General features: G+C 54.6%; 1 protein-coding gene across 1 annotated transcript in view; it reads right to left on the bottom strand.

Annotated features, from left to right (window-relative positions):
- Positions 1-24,607, bottom strand: part of ITPR3 (inositol 1,4,5-trisphosphate receptor type 3) — a 75,384-nt gene extending 50,777 nt beyond the window's left edge. The window contains exons 1-2 of the mRNA XM_034660564.1: positions 24,390-24,607; positions 10,269-10,339 (exon numbers count right to left, since the gene is read on the bottom strand). Coding sequence (XP_034516455.1) covers positions 10,269-10,339; positions 24,390-24,478 — 160 coding nt within the window. The 5' untranslated portion in view covers positions 24,479-24,607. The remainder of the gene's footprint in view (positions 1-10,268; positions 10,340-24,389) is intronic.
- Positions 24,608-24,613: the final 6 nt, after the last annotated feature.

Here is a 24,613-nt window from a genome sequence, read left to right as displayed (position 1 = left end):
ATGAGCACGCAGCCCCTGGTGCCTTCAGGAAGAAAGACTGAGGGAGTCAAAGTTCAGCGAAGACGGAACTTCCTTGAAGGGAGAGGGAAAATGGCAATTGCATAAGTGGATAGAGTCACCAAGACCTGCCCTGCCTGGCCCACCTTGACACCACCAGCACAAGCGGGCATAGCTTCTAGAAATAAGCACTCAGTGTGTTGGACAGAGTAGGTCTTTACAAGGATCTGCTTAGCCCTCAAGAAGCAGCTCAGGTGTCACCCCCTCCAAGAAGTCTTCCTGCTTCTTCAGGCTGGGCTGGAGCGCCCAGGGCTCCCCAGGTCCCCCCGCTTACCACAGCAATCTCACTGCCTTGTTAGAGACCACCGGTTCCTTGCTGAAGTCAGAGCAGTGGCCCACGCCAGGGATTGTTTGGCAAAGTGGAAGGAGGGGGGTGGTCTCAAGAGAGGTAACAGCTGGCATTTAGTGGGCAGGACAGGGGAGCTGGACAGGACAGGGGTGCCGGGCACCGGCACCATAAAGATCGTCAGGCAGGACTCCTGCTGAGAACAGCGTTCCGCAGGCTCACAGTGGAGGGCTGCAGGCGGTGCTCGGGGCCCAGAGCAGCACACAGAAACACAAAGTATTTTTTGCCTGATTTTAGCAAACAGTGAATTTTTCAGGAATGTAACTCAGATATAAGCTAAGGGAATCTGTGTTGTCTTTTGTGTTGTTCAAACTTCACCAGGAGTTGTTTTTGTGTGTGTGTGTGTGCTGTTTCAGAGACTGCATCACTCGTGGCCGCGCCAGACGCTTGCGTTTGTGGCTGCCCTCGTCATGATTCACAGGCAAGCTCCGACTGCTTCCTTGGGCCTTCTAGTTGTGCCCGACATTGACTTCTAAAACGTGTATTACTTCATTAGAAATCGCTTTCCTTTTATGTCTCTTTTTTCTCACACTTAGGGCATTATATTGGCCCCGCTCCCTCCCCCTCCAGCTCCAGGCTCCCTCAGACCCTGGCCCTGGAGCCCCCATTTTATATGACATAAATGTAGACACGCATCGGTTGTATTATTTTCAAATTCCACTTAATCATAGTCAAGCTGCTCCCGTTCTGACTGGCTCATCGGTAGGTGGGCGGGGCGGCACGGAGCTCATCCCCATGTGTCCCCAGCGCCTAGCCCGGGGCTCAGCAAATACCTGCCAGATGAACACACGAACGGGACTCTCCTGTGGATGAGATGGGGCCTGAACTCATAGCTGAGAAGGGAGGGAAGGGATGAGGCACTGCAAGTGGAGGGAAGGGCAAGAGAGCGCCACGAGGACGGAGCAGTGAAGTGACAGCAGCCAGTCACACTGTGGGTCTGGGACGGGAGGGGGCGGGCCAGGACCCTGGGTCTGAGTGAGCCTGGAGCCCAAAGGCCTTGGTGATCATGAGCTCCCTGGTCTCCCTGCACCCCCACTCCTCCACCCCCCCACCACTCCCAATCCCGAAAAGAGAACAGAAGGAAAGAGAGATGCTGCCCCAGGTCGCCCTAGAGCAGAGGTTCGTAAGCTCTTCTGAACTGACTCACCGAGGAAAGACATTTTTGGATCACTATTACATGAAACAACACGGGGGCTTCCATCCCTGGTAAGCAGGGCAGGCTCTGACGGGGCCAAGAACTGTGGTTATAATATCTTTTGAACCAACCCAACCAGAAAACAACTAACACAACCGGATTTTTCAAATCGGTATTATTTTAAGACTTCTGAAAGAACAAAGAACTGACAAAATAGTGAAGAATTACTGGGCCCGAGCAAAGGATCAAAGGGAAGTTAGAGAGCTACAGAAACACCCAAGCTACTTTCACCCTGAGGATATTCACTGATTCCAGAAAACAGGCTTTTATGTGGATGGCTTCACCAGGTGATCGGGGCGGCGGGGGGGGGGGGGCAGAAATCCAAGGCAGGCCCATGGAAGGCGGGAGTCTAACAGGAGACCCCCATTCAATAAGCTGGGACTCCAAAGGGCTACACACCCAAGTGAAGGCTGAACCCGAGGCAGAACAGCTCCTTCCAGAAACTACAGCCCTGTTGGAATGCCCTGGATGGTGCAGGAAACCCTGAACCCGAGCCTGGCTTCGGGCCGTCTTGGACAGGTGGAGCCCCAGGAGTCTGGGGCATTAGGATATGCACACCCTCTCTCGAAGAAGGTACCTTCCTCCTGGTCCACAACCACTCATACCAGATTTCTCAAATGCAATAGCCAGTGTACAATCAAAGCTAGCCAGGGCTTTTTCGGGACCTAGCTGTCGTGAGAGAGAACCAACCCACCAAACAGACAGCACAAACAGACGTGAAGAGACTCCAGGCACAGACAATGTCTGTAGAACAGGTATGCCTGCTCCGCTTCAATCCATGAAAGCCTGAGGATCCCCGCAGAGAAGAGGAAACTATAAAGAGTAACATCACAGACTGAAAAAGAACCAAATGGAATCTCTAGAAATAAGAAAGCTTCAAAAACCACATTTAAAAACCCACTGAACGCATTTAACAGGAAGGAAGGAGCTGAAGGAAGAATGAATGAAGAAAGAACGACCCCTAGTATGGTGACGCATTCGAATTCTATTCTATCCAGGTCTTTAAAGGATGGGGAAGCCCCACTTAAGGGACTTCACGCAGCCACTAATGGGTCAGAGCCTGTGTCTGAGTGAAGCACACTGCTCTACTGCAACCCAGGAGTGGGAAGGAAGCCAGACGGGACCCTCCTGGCTCCCGACTCTTCTAGCTCTGTCTTGGAAACAGACTCCCTTGAACTTGTCGCATTTGTCTTTTTCTCCCTCACATAGATCCTCTCGTAGAGCCTGGCCCATAATACTTGTCAGGAAATGCTTGCTGAGGGGCGCCTGGGTGGCTCAGATGGTTAAGCGTCTGCCTTCGGCTCAGGTCATGATCCTGGGGTCCTGGGGTTGAGTCCCTCATTGGGTTCCCTGCTCAGTGGGGAGCCTGCTTCTCCCTCTCCCTCTACTGTTCCCCCTGTTCCCCCTGCTTGTGCTCTCTCACTCTCTCTGTCAAATAAATAAATAAAATCTTTAAAAAAAAAAAAAAGGAAATGCTTGCTGAATGAATAAATGACTTCAGTCCTCTAAAATGTTTGTGGCCCATCTCTATGCACACTTCCATACTTTTACGGTGCTTTTGGCCCAAAGACAGCCCTGTCAGAACCCCAGAAGGGGCTGGAACCTTTCTTCTCATCAAACCCCGGGGCAGAAGGGTGGAGAGGAAGACACGTGGGAGGGTGGCCAGGAGACCAGGCTCACACAGGAGCAACAGCAGCAAGTTCGGGTCTGAGGAGCTTGCTAACAGTCAGGACTGTGTGTGTTGGGGGACATGCACTCGTGGCTGAGGGGACACAGGGCCTGTGAGGCTGCAGACAAGAGGATATTCACGTAGTAAACAAAGTCCAATGACCTTCCCTGAAACCAAAGTTCCTAACACTCCAAAAGCCACTGCCACCGGGGGAGCTTTACAAAACACGAACTCCTGGGGCGCCTGGGTGGCTCAGTCGGCTGAACATCTGACTCTTGGTTTCAGCTCAGGTCATGATCTGAGGGTCGTGAGATCGAGCCCCTTGTCTGGCTCCACACTCAGTGGGGAGTCTGCTTGGGATTTTCTCTCTTCCTCTCCCTCTGCCCCTCCCCCCACTCGTGCTCTCTCTCTTTAAAATAAATTCATTAAATCTTTAAAGAAAAAAATACAAACTCCCACGTCCCACACCGATTCAGCAGGCTGGCGCGAGGTGAGGGGATATGCATCTGTAAAGGCACCCCCAACCCCAAATAGTTCTGCCACCCCAACAAGGTGAAAAGCACCAGTGCCGAGGACTAGAGGTGAGAACGGAGCACTGGGGATAAAATTCTACGGTCACGGTAACGTCCAAGCTTTGTGTAAATCATGTAAACACCTGCTTCTAATTATTTTCAACATTTACACTCGACCTACTGAACAAAACACGGAAGACTCCATTGTGGTTCTAGAAGAGGAGGCAAGGTTCTTCGGTCTTGATGTAAAACTGAAAGTGCATCTGGCAGCAGAGGGAGGGGGTGTGGGGCGGCGCGGGGGCTGCTGGCTGCCGAGAAACCAAGGTGGAACCATGATCCCCAGGTTTATGCAGGTGACAGTGGGGAATCGTGACAGGCTGCCCTCGGGAGGATGGAGCAGAGGAAGTGGAGGAGTGGCCCGGGGGCGCTAAATTCTCCTGGAATAAGCATGGAGAGACCTGGGAGCGAGCAGAAGAAAGAATGAAGAGCTCAAAGGGACCGCCTTCTCCTACGACACTGATCTCAGCCGCCCCCAGTCCCTCCACTCGGTCCCTCCATTGGCAACCTGGCCGCTGGTCCGAGCTTCGGAGAGCACACCTGCATTTGTACAAAATGTCAAGCGACAAGGGTCTTCGCTGAAGCACTGACGGGAAAGATGGAGATTAGTAAGAGCCCAAGTGTCCATCAGAGAGGACTGGTTAAATACATTCCAAGCGAGCCGCAAAATGGAATGTTCTGCAGCCGTAGGAGAGAGAGGTTAGACATTCTGACACACGCTACGTGTGAGTAAACCTTGAGGCCATGATGTTAAGTGAAAGAAGCCAGTCACAAAAGGACAAATACTGGAGGATTCCACTCATGTGGGTACTTAGAATAGTCAAATTGATCGAGATGGAAAGTAGCACGGCGGTTGGGGAGGGGGCGGCGGTGGTAACTACTTCACAGGCTTAGAGTTTCAGTGTTGTCGGAAGACAACAGTTCTACGGCTGGATGGTGGCGGTGGCCATATATCAGTGACAGTGTGCTTAATGCCACTGAACTGTACACCTAAAAATGGTTAAAGATGGGAAACTATGGGGGCGCCTGGATGGCGCAGTCGTTAAGCGTCAGGCTTCGGCTCAGGGCGTGATCCCGGCATTCTGGGATCAAGTCCCACATCAGGCTCCTCCGCTGGGAGCCTGCTTCTTCCTCTCCCACTCCCCCTGCTTGTGTTCCCTCTCTCGCTGGCTGTCTCTCTCTCCATAAGTAAATAAATAAAATCTTAAAAAAAAAAAAAAAAAGATGGTAAACTACGTTAGAGATCTTCACCACAGTTTAAAAATAAGTAAATATTTTCTGGGGCGCCTGGGTAGCGCAGTCGTTAAGTGTCTGCCTTCGACTCAGGGCGTGATCCCGGCGTTCCGGGATCGAGTCCCACATCAGGCTCCTCGGCTGGGAGCCTGCTTCTTCCTCTCCCACTCCCCCTGCTGTGTTCCCTCTCTCGCTGGCTGTCTCTCTCTCTATCAAGTAAATAAATAAAATCTTTAAAATAAAAATAAATAAATAAATAAATATTTTCTAAATGTTTCAAACCAGCTAAGTTGTAGAAACACTATTTTCACACAGTTGTCTGGGATACGGAACAAAAATGAGAGTCTAAATGAAAAAACAAAAAACAAAAAACACAGAGAGTTCAAGATCTCTATACGCTAATATGAAAAGGTCTCCAGTAGGATCCATAGTTAAAATTTATAAAGTAAGAACAACAAAAAACAGAAGAGTGTATATAGAATGCTACCTCTGTGTAAGAAAAAGGGGGGATCCCTGAATATATGTTTGTATTTGCATAAAGGAACCCTGGGGGGGGCACCTGGGTGGCACAGCGGTTAAGCGTCTGCCTTCGGCTCAGGGCGTGATCCCGGCGTTATGGGATCGAGCCCCACATCAGGCTCCTCTGCTATGAGCCTGCTTCTTCCTCTCCCACTCCCCCTGCTTGTGTTCCCTCTCTCGCTGGCTGTCTCTATCTCTGTCAAATAAATAAATAAAATCTTTAAAAAAAAAAAAAAAGGAACCCTGGGGGATGCATAAGGAACTCTGGAAAGTGGTCACCTGAAGGGATGATCATAGAGGAGGGGAGTGGGGGGACCAGGCAGGTGGGAGCAGACCCTCTCTACCTGTTTGTACAATTTTTGATGGTTTAATCATAAAAATAAATTACTTAGTCTCTTTTTCTATACGGTTGCCCCTGGAAGGGCAGACAGAAGGTACGAGAGGGTGAGGTGGGCCATCACTGCTTTCGCCTTGAACCTGCAATCTGTATTTGCCTTACTTTTATAAAGGGAGGGGAGAACAAAATTATAAGGGCCAATAAACATACCAAAACATGCTCCATCTCACTAGTCCTCAGAGGAATGCAAATTAAAACCACAGTGAGATGCCATTTCACACCCAGCAGGCTGGAAGAAATTTAAGTGAGACAGACCCAGGTGTGGCAAGAACGCAGTGGAAGCAGGGGGGACATGCAACCACAGTCTGTAGGGGTTGAGCACGCACAGCCCCAGGGGAAGCCTCCAAAGAGCTTCCTCGAACCAGGACCCCCACCCTCAGAACACACCCCAGAAACTGTTGCCCGGGAGCCCAAAGAGACGCGGATGGGAGCACTCACCGCAGCCCGGCCAGCAACTGCCAGAATGGAGATGAGTGAACTGTCCACCAACAGGAGAACCAATAAATGGCTTGCAGTTCATTCACCCAGCGGAATATTACATAGCAATTAACCAGATGCACTAGAGCCTCAGGTGTCAACATACAGAAATCTCAAAAACGGTGCAGAACGAAAAACGTGCCAAAAGATTTTCGTATACAGGGTTATAAACACGGGAAACAATACCCTGTATCATTTGTGAATGAAGCCCTATGGATTAATAGCAAAAGTATAAAAACAGGCTCCTGAGTGATACACACCAATTTCTGATGAGTATTTGCCTCTGGAGAGGGAGGGAGAGGAAAGGGATCGGGGAGAAGACCCAGAGGGCTTCAGCTACAGGCATAAGAGGCTTTAAAAATGACAAGGTCTGGGGGCGCCTGGGTGACTCGGTCGGTTGAGCATCCGACTCTTGGTTTTGGCTCAGGTCATGATCTCAGGGCGGTGGAGTGTGGGATTGAGCCCAGCATCAGGCTCTGTGCTCAGGGCGGAGTCTGCTGGAGATTGTCTCCCTCTCCCTCCCCCTCCCCCTCTGCTCCTCCCCCTGCCTATGGTGCATGCGCGCTCTCTTTCTCTCTCTCTCTCTCTCTCTCTCTCTCAGTAAGGTAAATAAACAAATCTTTTTTTAAAAAATGACAAGGTCTGAAGTGAACATGGCAAAAAGGATTTGACAGAGCTCTCTTTACTTTAACACAGAGTTGAAATATGTCTTAATAATAACAAAAAAAAAACCCAATAAACTGGGCTTGGAAGGCAGGACAGGTAGAGCAGAAGCATAGGCTTGGGGGAGCTGGGGGGCACCCTGCCATATGAACACAGGAAGGCCACTTGATCAGCTTCCTCGCTGGCACCGCCCCCCACCCCACCAGCCTGGGTGGGTACATGGCCCCTACATACATTCCTGTAGCTGGGGGTGTGGGCTCTAAGCTTCCCTAAGGTAGACTGGGCGGTGAGAGTGGTCCAAGCCCTTCACTGGGTCTCCCCATGCCCCCGCATGGAAGAGGAGACAGAGAAAGGGCTCATGGGAGGGACATGCCCAGACCCCAGGGCCTGCTCAGCAGCACGTGACTCAGAGCAGCCATAACCCCAAGATTCCTATGGCAAGGCAGAGGTCAGGGGTGTTGGGCTGAAATGGGGTGCCCCACACACTGGGGCACCAGAAGCCTGGGCCGCCCCAGGCCCTGCAGACTCTAGAAAGAATTGCCAGAACTTGTCAGGGCTTGGAATGGCCTCAAAAGATGGCTGGAGCTGAAACCACAAATGAGAAGCCAATCAGGGGCTGATGGAGGCAGGCTGGGGGCTTCACTGGGCTTTGCCACCTCCGCCTGGGGGCTCCAGGGTCAGTGCGTGAGGACAACCAAGCTGCAAGGGGAGAGAGGGAGAAACCAGAGCTCCCAGCAATGGCCGGACCCACCCCAGGATGGCAGGACAGTACTCGTGGGGCTCAGGACACAGCCATCTCTGACAATACCTGGCCAACTTCTAACATGCCTGCCATGGCCCCCACGCCCTTGCTGGGACCTCCTTCCAGTGCCAGGGTATTTACAGGAGAGAACCAGGACTCCCAGGTGTGAAGCCAAGCTCCGCTTTTCTCTTCTCTCAGCTTCTGTCTCAAAATGAAGAAGTTGGAGGCCATGTCTCTTGTCCCAAGTTCTAACACTCCAACTGTACCCACCAGCCACTGGGCTGCACAGAGACCTGGTCCTGTCCCAGAAGGTCAGCTCTTCTCAGGTCCAAATAGGGCCCCAGGGAGTTCCGAGGGGCCTCTGCCTGCCTCACCAAGACACCACAGGCCAGGACCTGGGGCAGAGAGGGCAGGGAGGAGGCTGAAGGCTGAGTCCCCTCTCCCATCTCTCTGAGCTGGCTGGGTGCAGCGAGGGCACAGCGAGACCACAGGGACCACGGGGCAACCCCCTCCCCCGATCTTGGGGAGGCCCCCACTCACAGGCTTCGGGAAAATGGAGAGGAAGAGAAAGAAGAGAGTGGGAAGGAGCAACGGGAGAGGAGGAGGAGAAGTCAAAGGAGCATTTGTTCTGCTAAGTGGCTTTTCTGTTGTCAAAAATTGGCCCCAAACTCTGTCCACTGGAACTCTAGGGCAAATCTTCCTCTGCCACACCCACCTCCCTGTCACCATCTGCCACACCACAAAGCTGACTGCACACACCTTGACACATGCACACCCCTTCCCTTTCCATCCCCAGCCCCCTCTCTGCCCTGGCTCAGCCTACCCTGGGGCCCCTCACCCTTACTAACTTCTTCCTAAGAAGGCACCTAAATCCCCCAGCTAGAGTGGAACCTGTCCGTCCATCAGCGGCTGCAAAGCTCTCCTACTTCGGGCTCCAGGAGAGGCCCAGGCCCCGTCTCCACCTTCAGGACCCAGTGGCAGGCATGGTCAGAGCTGGGCCCCCAGGCAGGGGGCCCACACGAGCACCCTGAAACCTCTGAAGCCCGGGCCCAAAGCCTTGGAGGCTGGGTTCAACTGAGGGACTCTGGGTGGGTCACATCAATGGGAACAGAGAAGCCAGGCGTGAGGGAGGCAGCAGGGGCGGGAGGAAGCCTGACGAGGGGCTGACACCTGCGTTTATTCCTCAGATGTGTACCAGGCCCCCACTATGTGGCAGATACCGCAAATAAAACAGCAAACAAAGCAACCGGAACGCCTTCCCCGGTGGAGGCAGGGGGGAGGGGATGATGTGAGAGAGGCAGCTGCCGATGGTGCAGGGCTGAGGGGTCTCTGGTGGTGAGGGAAGTCCAGGGCCAGAGGCGGTTCCCACGGGCACAAAGCCCCACACAGAGGCCCCTGCCAGAAGCAGAAGCAGGACAGCAGGCGTGGGCCCCTCTGCGGGCTGGGAGGCCCCCCTCCATCTCCTCCACCCTCCCGTGGATGGGAAAGGCCCTGGCAGACAGACGGCCAAGGATGCCACAGGATTATCTTAAACCCCGCTTCCCTCCCAGCATCCCTCCCAGCATCCCTCCCGAGGACAATCCCAGCTAATCTCTCCCTGGAGAGGCAGCCACGTGGGCAGACGAGGTGGCAGGAGCCCGGCGTGTTCCTGCCTGCTCCCACCCTGCCCACCACACCCACGATCTGTCTGATTGTCTGTCTCGGCCTGGCAGGTAATCACAGCAATAACACCTTACCCTGGCTGGGCACGTGACAGCAGGAGAGCATTTAATTCCCTCAGCGCCCTTGGGCCTGTGGGGCGGAGCTGAGGAGCCCACTGACCACGGAGGACACCCAGCCTCACGAGCGAAGGCCCTTGCCCAAGGTCACTCAGCAGAGCCAGGTCGGGGCTCCACAAGCTCCCCTAGGGCCGGAGTCATCCACACGGCCCGGGGCTGGGGCACACGGGGGGGCCAGGAGAAGGGACCCGGAGATCATGGGTTCCAATCCCCTCACCACGCAGATGAAGAGACGGAAGCACACGGAAGGGCTCTCACCCCACGCCTCCTAAAGCTTGAGGAAATTCTCTTTCCCTCCCCTGCTCCCTCAGAAAATGCCCTGTCATGCAGACAAAGGCCATGCAAACAAAGAAGGCCTCGTGGCTGGTGGGGAGCTGGGGGGAGAAGAGCTCCCAGCCAGAAGTGGGTGTGCCCCTGAGAAGTGGGGTGCGGCCCCCAGGAAATGAAAGCAGAGGCCATCTGTGCCAAGATGGCAGCGCAAGCCGAAGGGGGTTCCACAGTGTGGGGGCAGCAGGGCAGCGCCTTGTCTAACCCGGCCTGTGGGTGCTGGATGGGGTCGAATGAGTTCTGTCCAGGGCCAGGACCCAGCAGCCTGGGAGGAAGGCTGGGGATGGGGGTCTTACCTCGGAACTTCTTAGGGGGGTTGTCCAGGTCCCCCGCCGCGGGCTCCACCACACAGCGGTCATCCACCAACCTGGGGGACAAGATAGCCCAGTCAGTGGGAGAGAAGGGACCATCTACCCGGGCATCCCTCCCTCGGGGCAGGGGATTCAGGGCATCAGAGAGGCCTCCAAAAAACCCCTCTCCATCATTGTCAAACCCCCCCCAACCCATCAAGTCTTTCCCTTTCCTGGCACCACTGTTAAAAGGGATGGGGGAGCCCCAGGGAAAGCACAGAGACACACCTGGCCCACCCCTAACCCCCGCCCTCTGCCAGATGGAGCTAGAGATGTCCCATGAGGGGGTCCGCCTCCAGTCTGGGCTGCCACACACTGCGGATATAACTCTCACGAAAGCCCTGAGACCCTGCTACCCAGACCTGAAAGGGCAGTGGGCAATGGAGGAAGGAAAGGGAAGAGGAGTAAGAGAGACAGAGACGAAGTCAGAGAGACTCAGAGAGGGTGGAAGGGAGAGATAGAGAGAGCAGAACAGAAAAGATAAATAGAAAAAATAAGAAGGGTGCAGAGGCACAGAGAGACTAGAGACGGACAGATGGGAGAAGCTTATGAAACACCAAACGAGGGGGACCATCCTTTGGTCTCAAAGACAGGACAATGAACCTTGCACCTTCTCAACCTCGGTCAGGCCCCATTCCATACCCTCCTGTTTGGCCTACCCTTAGGGCCCAAAATCCCCCCTCTTAAGCCATAACTGGAATTAATCCTGAATCTCTGGAGGACATCCAGCCAGCCAGCCACCCACCCACCCGTCCAGCCACCCAGCCACCCACCCATCCACCCATCCACCCACCCACTCATCTATCCATCTACCCATCCACCCACCAATCCATCCATCCATGCATCTGTCTCTCCATCAATCCATCCATCCATCCATCCATCCATCCATCCATCCATCCATCCACCCATCCCTGCTTTTAAGTCTTCAATGCCATCCCAGCCTCTAGGATACAGTGATGATGACCCCCCCATTTCAGAGGCCAAGTCTATCTCAGCACTTCACAGCTGTTCTGTCTGCATTCTCACCAACTTCCCACAGGGGCTAGTCATTAACACCATTTTACAGAGGAGGAAACTGAGTTTGAAGGTGAGATAATTTGCCTAAAGTCACAGAGCTGATTCCAAAACCTCCTTCTCCTCCTCCCCTCCTTGGGTTGACTAACAAGGCCTTTTGTGGTCTGACCTCTACCCACTCCCTAGTTAGCCTCACAACTTCCCGCTCCAACCATGCTAAACCCCCAGTTGATCCCAAGGTCCCCAGAGCTCTCAGCGCGACAGAGGTCCCCACCCCTGCAGTGGCAGTCTGCGATGCCCTTCGTGCCCAGCCTCCCCGGCTTCCCACCAAGACCCATGCCTAGCAGACCTCATTTATTCTTCTGCCCTCAGCCCTTCTCTCTAGTCTGTGAAGCCTTCCTTGGCCAGTGCCCTCCCTCCCACTGGGCCTCCTTCCTCTGCGCTCCTGCAGCACCCGGTCCTGGCCTGTCCTGCTGCCCTGTCTCTTCCTACTGCCACTAGTTGCCATATCTACACTATGGGTTCTTTGAGGACAGGCCGCTGTTTTTCCCTTTTGCATCACCAGCACTTTACTCAATGTGATCCATAAGAAAAATGAAAGCAAGCGGGATTTTGTGTCTAATGTTTTCATATATTGTTATTTAATTTTCTAAATCTATTTTGTTATTATTTCCATTTGGCAGGCAGAGAAGCCTGAGTACAGAGAGGTAAACCATCTGGCCAGGGACACACAGCCAGCAAACAGAAGGGCTGGGTTTTGAAGCCAGGCCGAGCAGCGTCAGAGCAGATGCTGTGCAGGACCTCGCAATGACAGGGAGGGGAGAGGCAGCTTGCTCTCTGAGGACCCCCCTTGGTCTCCTTCCCTTTCCCTGGACCCCAGCACCGGCTCAGTGCTCGGCCCTCTTCCCTCTTCCATCTGCTCGCACACCCTTTGGCATCTCGGCCACACTCATGGGTTCAAAGGACCACTGAGACACTCACCAGTGACTCCCATATCCACCTCCCCCGCAAACTCCAGATCGGAGTTCTAACACCTCCACGTGGATGTCCATAGACATCTCAGACTCGGCAGGTTCGAAACGGAGCTCCTGGTCGGCCACCTAAATGCACTCCTCCTAAAGTCCTCCCCATCTCAACTGATGGCAACTCCATTCTTCTCCTTGCTTGGGCTGAGAACTTGGACTGATCTTTGGCTCCTCTTCCACTCACCTCTCACACCCCATCTGCGAGGAAACCCTGTGGGCTCTATCTTCACGATATGTGCAGAATCTGACCGCTTCTCATCTCTGCCACCACCAGCTGTCACCTGGATGTGAGTAACTGCCTCCTCATCGATCTCCTGATGTCCCCCTCCTCTCCCTAAGACCTGTTCCCCACACAGCACACACACCTTTACTTTAAAAGGTGAGTCAAGTCAGGGCAGTCCTCTGCTCAGAACCCTCCAGAACTACACATCTCTGCGTAAAAGCCAAGAATTCACAAGAGCTGGAACCCACACGGTCCAGCCCTCACCTCTCTGACCTCATCTCCTCCCCTTGCCCCTTGCCCACTCCACTCCAGCCCACAGCCCTCCTCCAGGCTCCTGAAACCTTCCAGGAGACTTGGAACTGGTTCTTTCGTCTGCCCCTCGACACCCTCCGGGCTCCCTCCCTCACCTCCTTCAGATCTCCCTTCAAATGACCCATTTCCCTGAACACCCTCCCTCCCTATCCTTCTTAAAACTTGGAACTGCTCCTTCTCACACTCCTTACCATCCTCCCTGCCTCACTGTTCCCACTGTACTTCTTACCACCTGGCCTGCTGTATATTTTACAGTTTGTCTATTTTGGTTACAACCCCCCCACCTGGAATGGAAGGGCCATGAGGACAGGGATGTGTCTGTTTGGCTTCCTGCAGTATCCCTGGCACAGAGCACGCACACATGCAATACACAGTGAGTGAACAAATTCATTTTACTGGCCTCCTCGGAAAGGATATGAGAAGCAAAAGGTAAGGTCCCCGCCTCGGGGAGTTCAAAATCTCATTGGAAAGACAAGTCATACACTCAGAAGAGTTAATGATATAAAGAATATGTATTAGTGCCAGCTGATGGTACCAACTATGGATTTTGTCCAAATTCAGGGAAGGAACAGGTCAGAACTTAGCCACTCAGAGAAGGTGTGAAAGAAGAGCCAGGAGCTGTACAGAGCCTTGAATAATTCATAGAATTTCCTGTAAGACATTAGTGAATCAGATTAGCTGCTTGTCTCTTAGCAAAGCCCTGAAGGGAGGGGACACCGGGATGGCTGTGTTTTGATGGGGGAAGGGAGGAAGCACCGGCCAGGGCCTGGGACCCGGCACTGCTGGGGGTGCTGGACAGCTATAGGGCATCATGGAAGTCAGTGTGGCTGAGGGCAGGCTGGGGTAGCCCCCAACAGCCCCTATCTTGTCCAGCGCTCAAGGCCTTAGGGAGGCCACCTCCTCAGAGACTTTGTCTGAGGAAAAACCCATCCTCACCCTGACCCCACCACAGCTCCCCTGGGAACTCCTTGTCTGGGCCACACGTGCAGGAAAAACACACGCAAATTCGGATGCCTGGCGTGCTTTTCCTAATCCCCCTGGCACAAATCTGCCTGGTCATTATGCGGATGTCCATCTGTCCCCTCCCACTCTGGCACAGCTTCTGAAGCCCTGATGTCTCCAACTCAGCCCCTCCCCAGTGCCCCATGGTGTACCAAGCAGGACATACTTTGGGAGTGTGAGCTGAAACCACATAGGGAAAGGGAGGCACATGGCCTCCAGGAGAACTTCAAATAAGGTTGGGAAGGAAAACATCATCCTCAACCTGCAGCTGAGAGGGGACAGGAACCGTCTGTAGGAGGGACCAGAGCAAAGAAGCAAGCCAGGTGGGAGGAGAAAAGAGGCAGGGGTGTTCCCCGAAGGTATCAGGGAAACAAGGTCAGTAGATGGGCCTTTCAGAGGTTCCTCCTGGCTCTAACATTCCACACCTTCTGTCCTCCAAGTGTGGGCCCTGGACTAGCAGAATCAACATCGCCTAGAAACGCTGGGCTACATTCCGTACACCCTCCCAGGAACGTCGGAGGAGTGGCACCTTGCCCTACTCATCCTTTTATCTCCCATCTGGTGCTTAAGGCAGCTCCCCACCTAGCCTGTAAGCAAAGAAGCCATCGGCAGGATGTTTAGAGTCCCAAATGTCCCCAAGCGCCCCCGCGAAAGCCGCCTTCCATTCCTCTGTGTGTACTCATTCTTACTGAGACAACCCATGAAGGTGCTACCTACCGACAAGAGGGGCGGGAGGGGTGCCGCGAGAAACCATTAACGGATAAGTGAAGCTCTTATCGGATGGGCTGCCCCGAGACCTGAGGCCAAAAGGAGGCCCGAGGGCTGGGATCCAAGACAGGTTAAGTCCTGATGGAGGGGGCGTCTCAGGGGGCAGCCCGGGTGGTGGCAGCGGCCGGGCGGTGGCCGCCGAGCGCAGGACCCCCGAGAGCACGAGGACCCGGGGTCCACAGTGCGCTCTCAGCCGCCCGGTCCCGNTCCCTCACGGGGGGGGGGGCATCTGTGTTTATTAAACTAGCAGGACACGGGTCACAGGTGCCTGGCTTCGGGTGCGCACCTGGCGCTGTAACCAGAGACGAGCTCTGCTGGGGGAAAGTGGCCGCATCGCTTCACTCCACCCGGACCCCTCCCACCCTTCCTGAGAGCCTCCGTCTCCTCCCAAGGTCCCAGGAAGGGCCGACGCCCACCCTCTGCCAGCGCCCTGATCTCATCATCTCACCTCCAGGCGTTTGCACACCAGCATCCCTGTCCGAGTACTGCCAAGTCCTGCTATCTTCAAGGCCGTGCTTAGGCTCCTACAGAGTTCCCTGCCTGACCCCATCACAGACATCGCCCCTCGTCTAAAAGCAGGTGGAACCCCAGCCAGGACCACAGTAGAAAAACCAACTTTCCAAAGTGCCAAACATGTTTTAATTTATAAGCTGTTTTTACATCCAATACCTAATTCTAGTTTTACTAAGTTCAGTGTGAGGTTCACTGAATAAAATTAGATGCCGCCCCGCCCCCCCCTCAGCCCACAGAGCTGGTCAGTTGATGGCACATGCACAAGCTAGGTCTCCATCCATTCAAAAAAACCTTACAGGGAAGCCATTCTGTGCTGGGTGGGGTCAGGAAGCTCATAGCCACCATGCTGAGTGCCCTGAGGACAGAAGCCATGTCCTAGACCCCTGCATCTCCCCACTCCAGGGCCAGCCCAGAGGACACTCTGTGAGGACAGTCTCTGCTAGGAGTCTTCCATCTGCTGGGAGGCACAAAGCCAGTTTGAGCCTGGACTATGCAGGGCCGAACAGGGCATCAGCAATGTGGGCAGTGGGATGAGGATAAGTGGGGAGGGGTGTAGCAGGAGGTCTGTGGGCAGGGCTGCCCTGGACCCTTTGAAGAGGAGATGGTTGACAATTCTGCTCTACCAAGTTGTGGAGGAGGGTGCTGTCCCTGAAATGCCCATGGCGTCTGCACCCCAAGACACTGGTTGGAGGGAAAAGAGGAAGGCAGACACGTCCAGGGACCTGGGTGGCCCCATTCTGCCCTGGCTGGACTTTGAGATCCAAGTGGGAAAGACAGAAAAGGCAGTGGGGCGGGTCAATGCTGTTTGGAAAGATTAGATAAGGAAGAGGAAGAAGGGAGCTAGAAGTGGGGCCTGCACCCACCATCAAATCAGCCACAGGACAGGGAATCATAGACTGGGAGATGCCTGAGGGGCACAAGACAGCCCCTCCCCAAGCTAGCTGGGAAACTGAGGCATGGAGGAGAAACCGACCAGCTCAGGTCACACAAGTTAAAGAACAGCCAGTTCCAGACCCCAGATCTCTGACTCCCAGCCCAGGACACTGGCCACCACCCCACAAATCCAGGCCAGACCCAAGGACAGCCACTCCCAATGTGGGCACTGTTAGAATACTGGGATTGGCTGGTGGTGGATGCGGGCGTTGGAGTCCCTTTCTCCAAATACCCAAAGTCACACCCACTCGCTGGGGGTGGGGAGGGATGTTGGGACAGGAACCCTGGTTCACTGGCTGGGATCCCTGGCTCATTAGAGAAAAGAAATGCATTTCTGCATCCGTGCAAACACATCCATTTACTTAACCTCTGCATATCTTTCTGTACCAAAGATCCACCATTTGCCACCAGAGTGACCAGTATATGGAATTTAAAAGAACATGAATCAATAAATGTTTGTTGAATGACTTCATGAAGTTTGATGAAGGCTAAGAGATAGACTCTGTGGACCAAGGGGCAGGCAGGTAGGTTTTTTCTTCAAAGAGCTTATGTCTAAACAGGACAGTAAGCCACATACTCAGAGAACCCCGAGAATCTCTCCAGTGAGGCACGGAGGTGGCAAAAATGAATGAATTTTTGGCCCAATAGAAATAAAGATCCCTGGCTAATGTGCCAGCCTTCAGGGCGCTGCCTCTGCCCACAGGCCTGGGTTTTTGGCTCTCAGGATTGGTGGGCCCTTGCAAGTGCTGGGGTCTCAGCAGTGCGGCTGGTTACACGGGAAGATGCACCTGTTAGGCTAAGAAGAGGGACAGGGAGCTAGAGAGACAAGAGGGAAAGCTGAGAAGGGACAGAGAAGGTGCAAGCAGGGACCATCCAGGTGGCCTCATCCAATGGCCTGCCCAGGCCTTTCTCCTGCTCTCCATAACCCGGAACCGGACTCCGCCGGTAAGGCAAGACAGAGTAACTGAGGCCTCGAGACTCAGCAGAACAGGCCCTGAGGCCCAGCCCGCCCAGCTCCAGACTGCCTTAGAGCTCTCCGGGAAACAGCAGCAAAAACAGCGCCAACAAATCCAGAAAGTGAGACAGTCTATAGCATAACGAGCCCTGTCTTGTCAGGAACTCAGTATCATGGTGGGAAAGAAAGAGGTGAGGGCTGGAGAATCAAATGTAACATGGGGACCTTGAGTGGACCCCAAATTAAACCAGTGGTCAAAGACAGACTGAGACGGGTGCCTGGGTGGCTCAGTTGGTGAAGCATCTGCCTTCGGCTCAGGTCATGATCCCAGGGTCCTGGGTTCGAGCCCCACGTCGGGCTCCTTGCTCAGCGGGGATCCTGCTTCCCCCTCTCCCTCTCCCTCTGCCTCCCGTTCCCCCTGCTTGTGCTCTCTTTCTCTCTCTGTCAAATAAATAAATAAAATCTTTAAAAAACAAAAAACAAATAAAGACTGAGGACAATGGGGCACATCTGAGCGCAGACAGGGCATCGGGGGCTATTAGAAGTTATTAAAGAGTGTGATGACAGTACTGTGGTTGCACAGGAACATATCCTTATTCCTTACTGCTGTGTAATGAAGTATTTAGAGGTGAAAACATGCAATTATGTAATTTACCATAAAACACTTCAGCAAAAATATAGATGCATCACATATGGCAAAATGTGGGCAATTATTAAGTCAAAGTAGTGGGCATATGGGTGTTCTAAACAGTTCTTTCTACTTCTCTTGAATTATACGTATGCCTTAGGCTGGTGGTGAGGGGCCAAAGCGACAGGTGAAGGCAGAGCCCCTGACCGTAAAAACTGAGTGAAGTCTACCTGTTGCCAGCAGCGGCAGCTCTGAGACACAGACTTCAGTCCTCCTTTCCTGACCTAGATCACCCCTGTCAGCCATTTCTCAGCTCACAGCCTGGAGAGGACAGCACTCCTGCAGGCCGGAGGAAGGGGGTGCTAGCTGGCTGGCTGAGGGAAGGGAGGGATTTGCGAACCAAATACACACAGGTGTCTGGCCCAGCACCTGCACCTGCCTTCCCGCCCCCCCACTGCCCCGCCGCACCCCCGGGGCTGAGATTTACGTTCACTGCCTCTTCTAGCCTGGCCCACCTGCCAGCCCCAAAAATACCTACGTTTACACACCACCACTGGGATCATTTTACTGCCCTGCAGCGTCCCTCTTGCCTGTCTCCCCAAGTGTCCCCACCCACACCCTGGGCTCGCTGTGTTGTCAAGGCCTAGATTCATCTCTGCACCCACTGTCCCTGATGTGAAAGGCCCTGCAGGCCCCTCTCAGCGGGCCCCTGCTATGTGACCCCGGGCAAGTCCTTCAGCCTCGCTACACCAGCAGTCGCCACCGCAGGGAACCGTGACTCCAGGTACTAACGCTGGGTGTCACTGCCAACATGACCAAAGTGACACACACAGGGCGGCTCAGAGCTCACACTCAGAGGCCTGTGATGAACTCACTGGAGATCTGGGCTCTGCCCTCCTCCCCTCCTCTCTCACCGCCCCCACTGCCAGGGAGGAGCCCCCCAGTTCCGCATGTGGGGGAAGCATGGACCGCAGGTCTGGGCAAGACCACAGGGACTCCAGGCATGGGCTCAGGGGCAACAGAAACCCAGACACCTCCCCCTAAACTGAGAGCAGAAAGCTGGGGCGGCCCCACCCAAAAATCCAGCACGGCACCCCACCCCCAGCCCAAGCCACTGCCCCACCCACCCCACAGCCCCACTGGGCCAAGTCGGGGAGGGGACGTGGGGTCAGGAATGTAGGGCAGGGCAGAGTGTGTGAAGTGGCTACAACAAGATTCTTTAGGGCCCGGGAGTCGGATGCAGCCCGGGTCCCTGGTGTCCCACGGTGGAAGCCTGGGGCTGCTGGTGTCCTCAGGCAACGCCCACCCAGCTCCTCAACGCGTGTCACCCCCTCGCCATCACAGCCACCACGCCCCACTTCGAGGGCGGAGGCTGGTCTTTCTCCCCACATCCCCCTAGCACAACACTCTCAAACTTAGGACGCCAAGCAGGGTCAGGCCCCCTGGGACGCAGGGTCACCTTGGCAGCACATCCACCACCAGAGAAACCAGCAGAGTGAGAGCCTGCGAGGGAAAGATGGGCCTTCCCTTTGACCTCAGAACTCCACGTCTGGGAAGTTAGCCTGAGAGGATAACTGGACAAGCATCCGGGCATGTACGGGCTAGGATGTTCTGTGCAGATTGTTTATAATGCAGAAATTTAGAAGCAACCTGAATGCCCAATCCTAGAGCCTCCTGAGTAAATTAGGATACATCATACCATGGGATGCTATGCGGCCGAAACAATGGCGTGTCGGCATAGGAAAATACAGCCTAACGTACCCCCCAAATGACCAGATACAAAGCCGTATGTGCAGTTTGACATCGTTTTGTAAATGTTTATTGGTGTAGATAAAAGGCTAAAAAAAACAAAAGGCTAGAAGACCCACATACAGAATGTTCATAGAAGTCACAGCAGTATCACACATAATTTTTTATTTGAGTTTTTCCAGTTTCCTCCGTGGAACATACATTATTTTTGAACAACAACAACAACAAAAATATGTATTTTTTTTTAAGTGCGTGTTTTTTGTTTTTGTGTTTTAAGTAGGCTCCATGCCCAGCATGGAGCCCAACACGGGGCTTGAACTCACAATCCTGAGATCAAGACCTGAGCCGAGCTGAAGAGTCAGACGCTCAACCGACTGAGCCACCCAGGTGCCCCCAAAAATATATATTTCCAAAAAACGAGTTGTGTGAATCAGCCTAGCTGAGGCCAAGACCCTGCCTTGGGGCACAGAACAGGGGGAATTCCAGCATCTCCAGGGAAATCACAATTAAATGAAAGCCAAGGGCAGGTCTGAAATCTGCCCCAGAAATGTAGGCTGCATGGGAGGGACGGTGCCCTCCCCCCTGGAATTATATGTGTCTCAGAGACTTAAGGCTCAAAGGGCTCTTACAGACCAGAATGGGTTGGAACTGTGTCTTGGTTACTACAGATTCCCCAGTGACTAGAACAGTGCCTGGCACAAAGTCGGTGCTCAATTCGTGTCTGTTGAATGACTTACTTAAGTCTGATGAGGGCCAAGAGATGAGCTCTCTGGACCAAAAGGCAGGTGGATCCAACAGGTAGGCCTCCTCATAGCCTGTCAGCTGAGGAGGGCCCTTAGATCGGGGTTCCCCCCCCCAGGTAAAATCACTGGGGAGCTTTTAAAAAACCCAACCCTCAGACTCCAGCCCTGGAAATGGTGATACAGTTGGTCAGACCTGGGACTCAGAGGCTGAAATTTTTTTAGCGATCCCAGGGGGATTGTCAGGTGCAAACAGAGCACTTCTAGAGGACATCCGGGATGACAAAACATAGTCGGAGAGGGCAGGGCCTTGCCAAAATCACCCAGCGAGTTAGTGACAAAGCAGGAGAGAGCTGTGCCCCTGAGGCTACTGAGTCCTGACCCTGGGGACCTGAGGCTTCCTCCACATTTACTTCCGTGTGTCTTGGGTGCTGACCTCCAGTGCCCACCCTCCTGGGGAAGTGAGTCAGGATGGAAGGCTGATGGGGAACCCCAAAGGGGGCCCCTTCTGACCCTATGCCCTGCGATCACCCAGCCCTGGGTATTACAGGCCCAGAGGCCCTGAGAGCCCCCAGATGGTGCTCCAAGGCACTCTGACAAATGTTGGGAGCTCAGCCCCAAGACCCAGGTCACCTACACTCCCCAACTTATACCCTGTGGGCTGGGTCCACCCCTCTGGCCACTCAGAGACAGTGGCCTTGAAGAGAGATCTTCACAGAACTAGATACCAGACTCTGAGGGGCCCAGCCTGCACACTCAGGGCCGGTTCCCCACAGCCACTGGCCAGGAGCCACATTAAATCCTCCACCTTTCCCCGGCCCTGATCAGTCGCTCCAGCCCTGGCCTCTGCTGCCTTCTATCCAGGGTGAGGTGTGAGGCAGTGGCCCTGGCCACACTCTCCTGCCAAGAACAGGCGTGGGCCTGCTTTCCCTTCCCTGCTGAGGTCTCGACCTGCTCCAGGATCTACTGCCCAGACCCCTCCCACCCTCCCAACCCAGAGTTAATGTACAATCTTCCCCGAGAGCTCTAATTATTCAGGAAGCTCTAATTGGCCTCCTCCACTTTGCCCCGTAGAGTCTGGCCAGAATCTGAAGCCTTCCCCAGACTCCTTGCTCCACCAATGCCCCCCTTTCCCATCTCCCAGCTGGCCAGCCCTCTGCCCACCAAGGCCGCCCCTGTTTTCAACAAATTCATTTCATCCAGTCCTTACTGGGTACCACTTGGACATCAAGCATTGGGCTAGCCTGGGAACTCAGTCAAATCAGCCTCTAGGGTTCACAGGCATGGGCACCAGGAGCCAGGGTGAAGGCCAAAAGGGACCAGAGTTAAGGAGAAAGGCAGAAAGATTCTGGCGAGGGGGCGCCTGGGTGGCTCCATCGGTTAACTGTCTGTCTTTGGCTCAGGTCATGATTCCAGGGTCCTGGGATCGAGCCCTGCATCAGGCTTCCCTGCATCAGGGAGTCTGCTTCTCCCTCTCCCTCCGCCCCTCTCCCTGCTTGTGCTCTCTCTCTCTCAAATAAATAAAATCTAAAAGAAAGAAAGAAAGAAAGAAAGAAAGAAAGAAAGAAAGAAAGAGAAAGAGAGAGAGAAAGAAAGATGCTGGTGAGGATGGGGCAGAGAGAATTTGACTTAGAGCAGAACAGCTTACACTTTAAGGCACCAAATCCCACAGGGACGAGCATCCAGATTCTGAGGGGCAGGCAGAGGTCTGCGGTCCTGTATTTCTAGAAAGCGTCTAGGCCATTCTGATGCTACTGGACTGCGGACCACCCTAAGTGGCAAGGACTTAGCAATGCTCAGAAATCATTCTCTCATTGGCTCTAAGTTCCAAGAAGGTGGGACACACTGCTCCGTCCGTCGCCACCGAGTCCCCAATGCCCCGTACATGGGCTGTGGACATGCTGAGCGGATGCATGGTGTAATTAATCAGTTAATCCTGGCAAATTGCCCAGCATTAGATGGCCCTACAGAGAAACCTCCAGCTAATCGTGAAACAGCACAATCCCAGAGAGGAATCTGGGCAAAGCCGGGCAAAGCACAGAGGAAGAAGGGTTAATTCTGCTAGGTTGGGAGAGGGAGCTGGATCTCTCAAAAGAGGTCACTTTGCACTAGGTCTTAGAGGGTGGGTCAGATTTACCCAGGTGGAGGCTGGCTGAAGGGCGGGGGCAACACAGGAGCAAAGGTAAGGAGACCAAGAGTGTGGGGTAGGTTCCGGGAATCAGAGTAGCGCCATGCACCTAGCACTTCAAAGGCTGTGAAAGGGGAGGTAGGGGGAAAAAAATAGAAAAGTTAGAAAAAAAAATTAAGTTAGGGTGCTAGAAGGCCAAGCCGGGAGGTAGGCATCCATTGGTGGAAAGTTGGGAGCTGTTGGAGGTGTTTGCATGGGGAAGAGGCACCCCGGAAAGAAGCCCTATCAGAGGTCACCAGGTCCTGCCCCAAGGTCAAAATGGACTGGAAGAAGCAGCTTCCAGGGGCAGGAAGGACCAAGGCAGGAGGAAGCTATGTTGGGAGGCGACAGACTCTTGTGCGGGGATGAGGCCTGCGTGGAGGGCAGAAGAGGATGCTTCTGATGCTGACGGATCTCACAGGGACTTAAAAACCACCCACTTTGTGCTCAGCCCTGACCCAGGCACTAAGCAACAGAGAAGTCGATCATTTCGCAAAAGCCCGGGTGCTGTTCAGACACATCTGCCCCCATTTCCCCCACAGCCCCCACACTCTCTCCAGCTTCCCTCAGCATTGCCAGAGTTCACTGTGTGCCTCTGATGTGCAGGCTAGCCCCAAGCACAGCCCTGGCCAGAAGAGCGGCCGGGACACCCACCCCCACCCCGTCAGAGCTCTGTGGGAGGCGGGCACAGATGCTGGCCCAGATGTGGTTCCACCCCCATCCTCTGGGGCAATGAGCAAGATTGGTCAAATCTGGTGGTGGGGGAGGACCTGTGGCTGGGGAGTCCACATCTGAATGAAGAGGGAATGAGACAGTCACAAAGGATGCTGAGATAAGGAGAGCAGGTATGCTGGAATTCCCAGTGAGAATCTCCTGCTGGCAGAGCCAGCCCGCCAACCCCCACAGGCCTGTTGGATTCCCTTTCCAACAGGATTAGAGCCAAACTCCCAACAACCCTGGGAGACACGGAGGGAGCCAGGTGACTCCCACTTCCCAGGCTCAGGGTGAGGCCAGGTCCAGAGTCAGACCTGGGTTGAGGGTTCCAGGGCTGTCCTCCAAAGCCCCCAGACAGGAGGCACCTTGTGGCTGGCTGGTATCCTGATGAGGAGGGGGTGTGGTAGGGAGGATGAGACAACTTAAGACCCCAGACTGAAAATGGGACAAAGGCAGCAGGCCCTGCCCTGGAGCCTGGCTGGAGAGGTGGAGAAATCACTCTACCCCAACCCCCAGCGACTCACCCAACTACTGCTTTGAAGATAAACCACTTCGCTCTTCCTAATTCCTTTCCTGCCCTACGCCTGCTTTAGGCCCAGCCCTCTCCGGGGACTTGAATAGATTTCCTGCCATCCAGACCCTGGGGGGTGACGGCCAGAATTAATTAATGTTTGTAAAGTGCTCGGGAGATCCTGGGACCGGGGACCCAGGGGCGCCAGATGAGCCGCGCAGGAAATTGACAGGGAGAGGCGGGGAGAGGGGCAGCCGGCCGGGACCTGGGACTCCTGGAAGAGGAGGGCTAGAGAAGGCACTCCTACTGAAGGGGGCAGGGCAGGAGAGTGCTAGAAGGAAAAGGTGAGACCCTTCAAAGGTGCGACTGGACCGGACCGTAACTAGAGGACTCCGGGCTCCGGGCTGAGCCTGCCTTCCCCCACAGCTCCGCCCCACCCCCACAGCCAGTCACGTCCAGGCCCGGATGCCTTCCCCCAACCCAGGCCCCAGCCACCCACCTGCCCCGCTCCGGGACCACCTGCAGAGGAAGTCTCGGCCTCTCCTCCGGGTCGGAAGAAAGGCAAGTGCGCGAGGGTAGAGGCTTCGCGGACCGGGCACCTCCTACCAACTCCCGCAGGGTCCCCGACTTCTACCTGGGCAAACATTTAACTTCCTTTCTCTAAAAGAAGGGAGACGAGCCGCTACCTCACTCTTTGAAGCTGGGGACTTCCAGGTTCTCTGTCCGGGGGCGGCGGCAGGACGCACGCAAGTGGCACCAGGGCCCACGGCGCCCCCTCCCTGCCCGCGCCCCCCTCGAACTCGGCTCACTCACCCCAAAGTGCTGATGAAGCCATTGACAGAGCCCTCGGCGTACAGGGAGACGATGTCCCCGATGTGGAGAAAGCTGGACATCTCGCTCATGGCTGCGGCCCGCCGGGGACCCGGGGCGGTGGGGGCGCCAAGGGGCGCGCGGCCAGGCTCGGTGCAGAGGACGGAGATGACCGCGGAGGCCGGAGGGGCGCGCCCCCACCCGCGAGCGGGGCGCTCGGCGCGGCC

This window comes from Ailuropoda melanoleuca, chromosome 5, assembly GCF_002007445.2.
Source record: "Ailuropoda melanoleuca isolate Jingjing chromosome 5, ASM200744v2, whole genome shotgun sequence".
NCBI lineage: Eukaryota > Metazoa > Chordata > Mammalia > Carnivora > Ursidae > Ailuropoda > Ailuropoda melanoleuca.
This window is presented reverse-complemented; position numbering and strand designations above follow the sequence as displayed.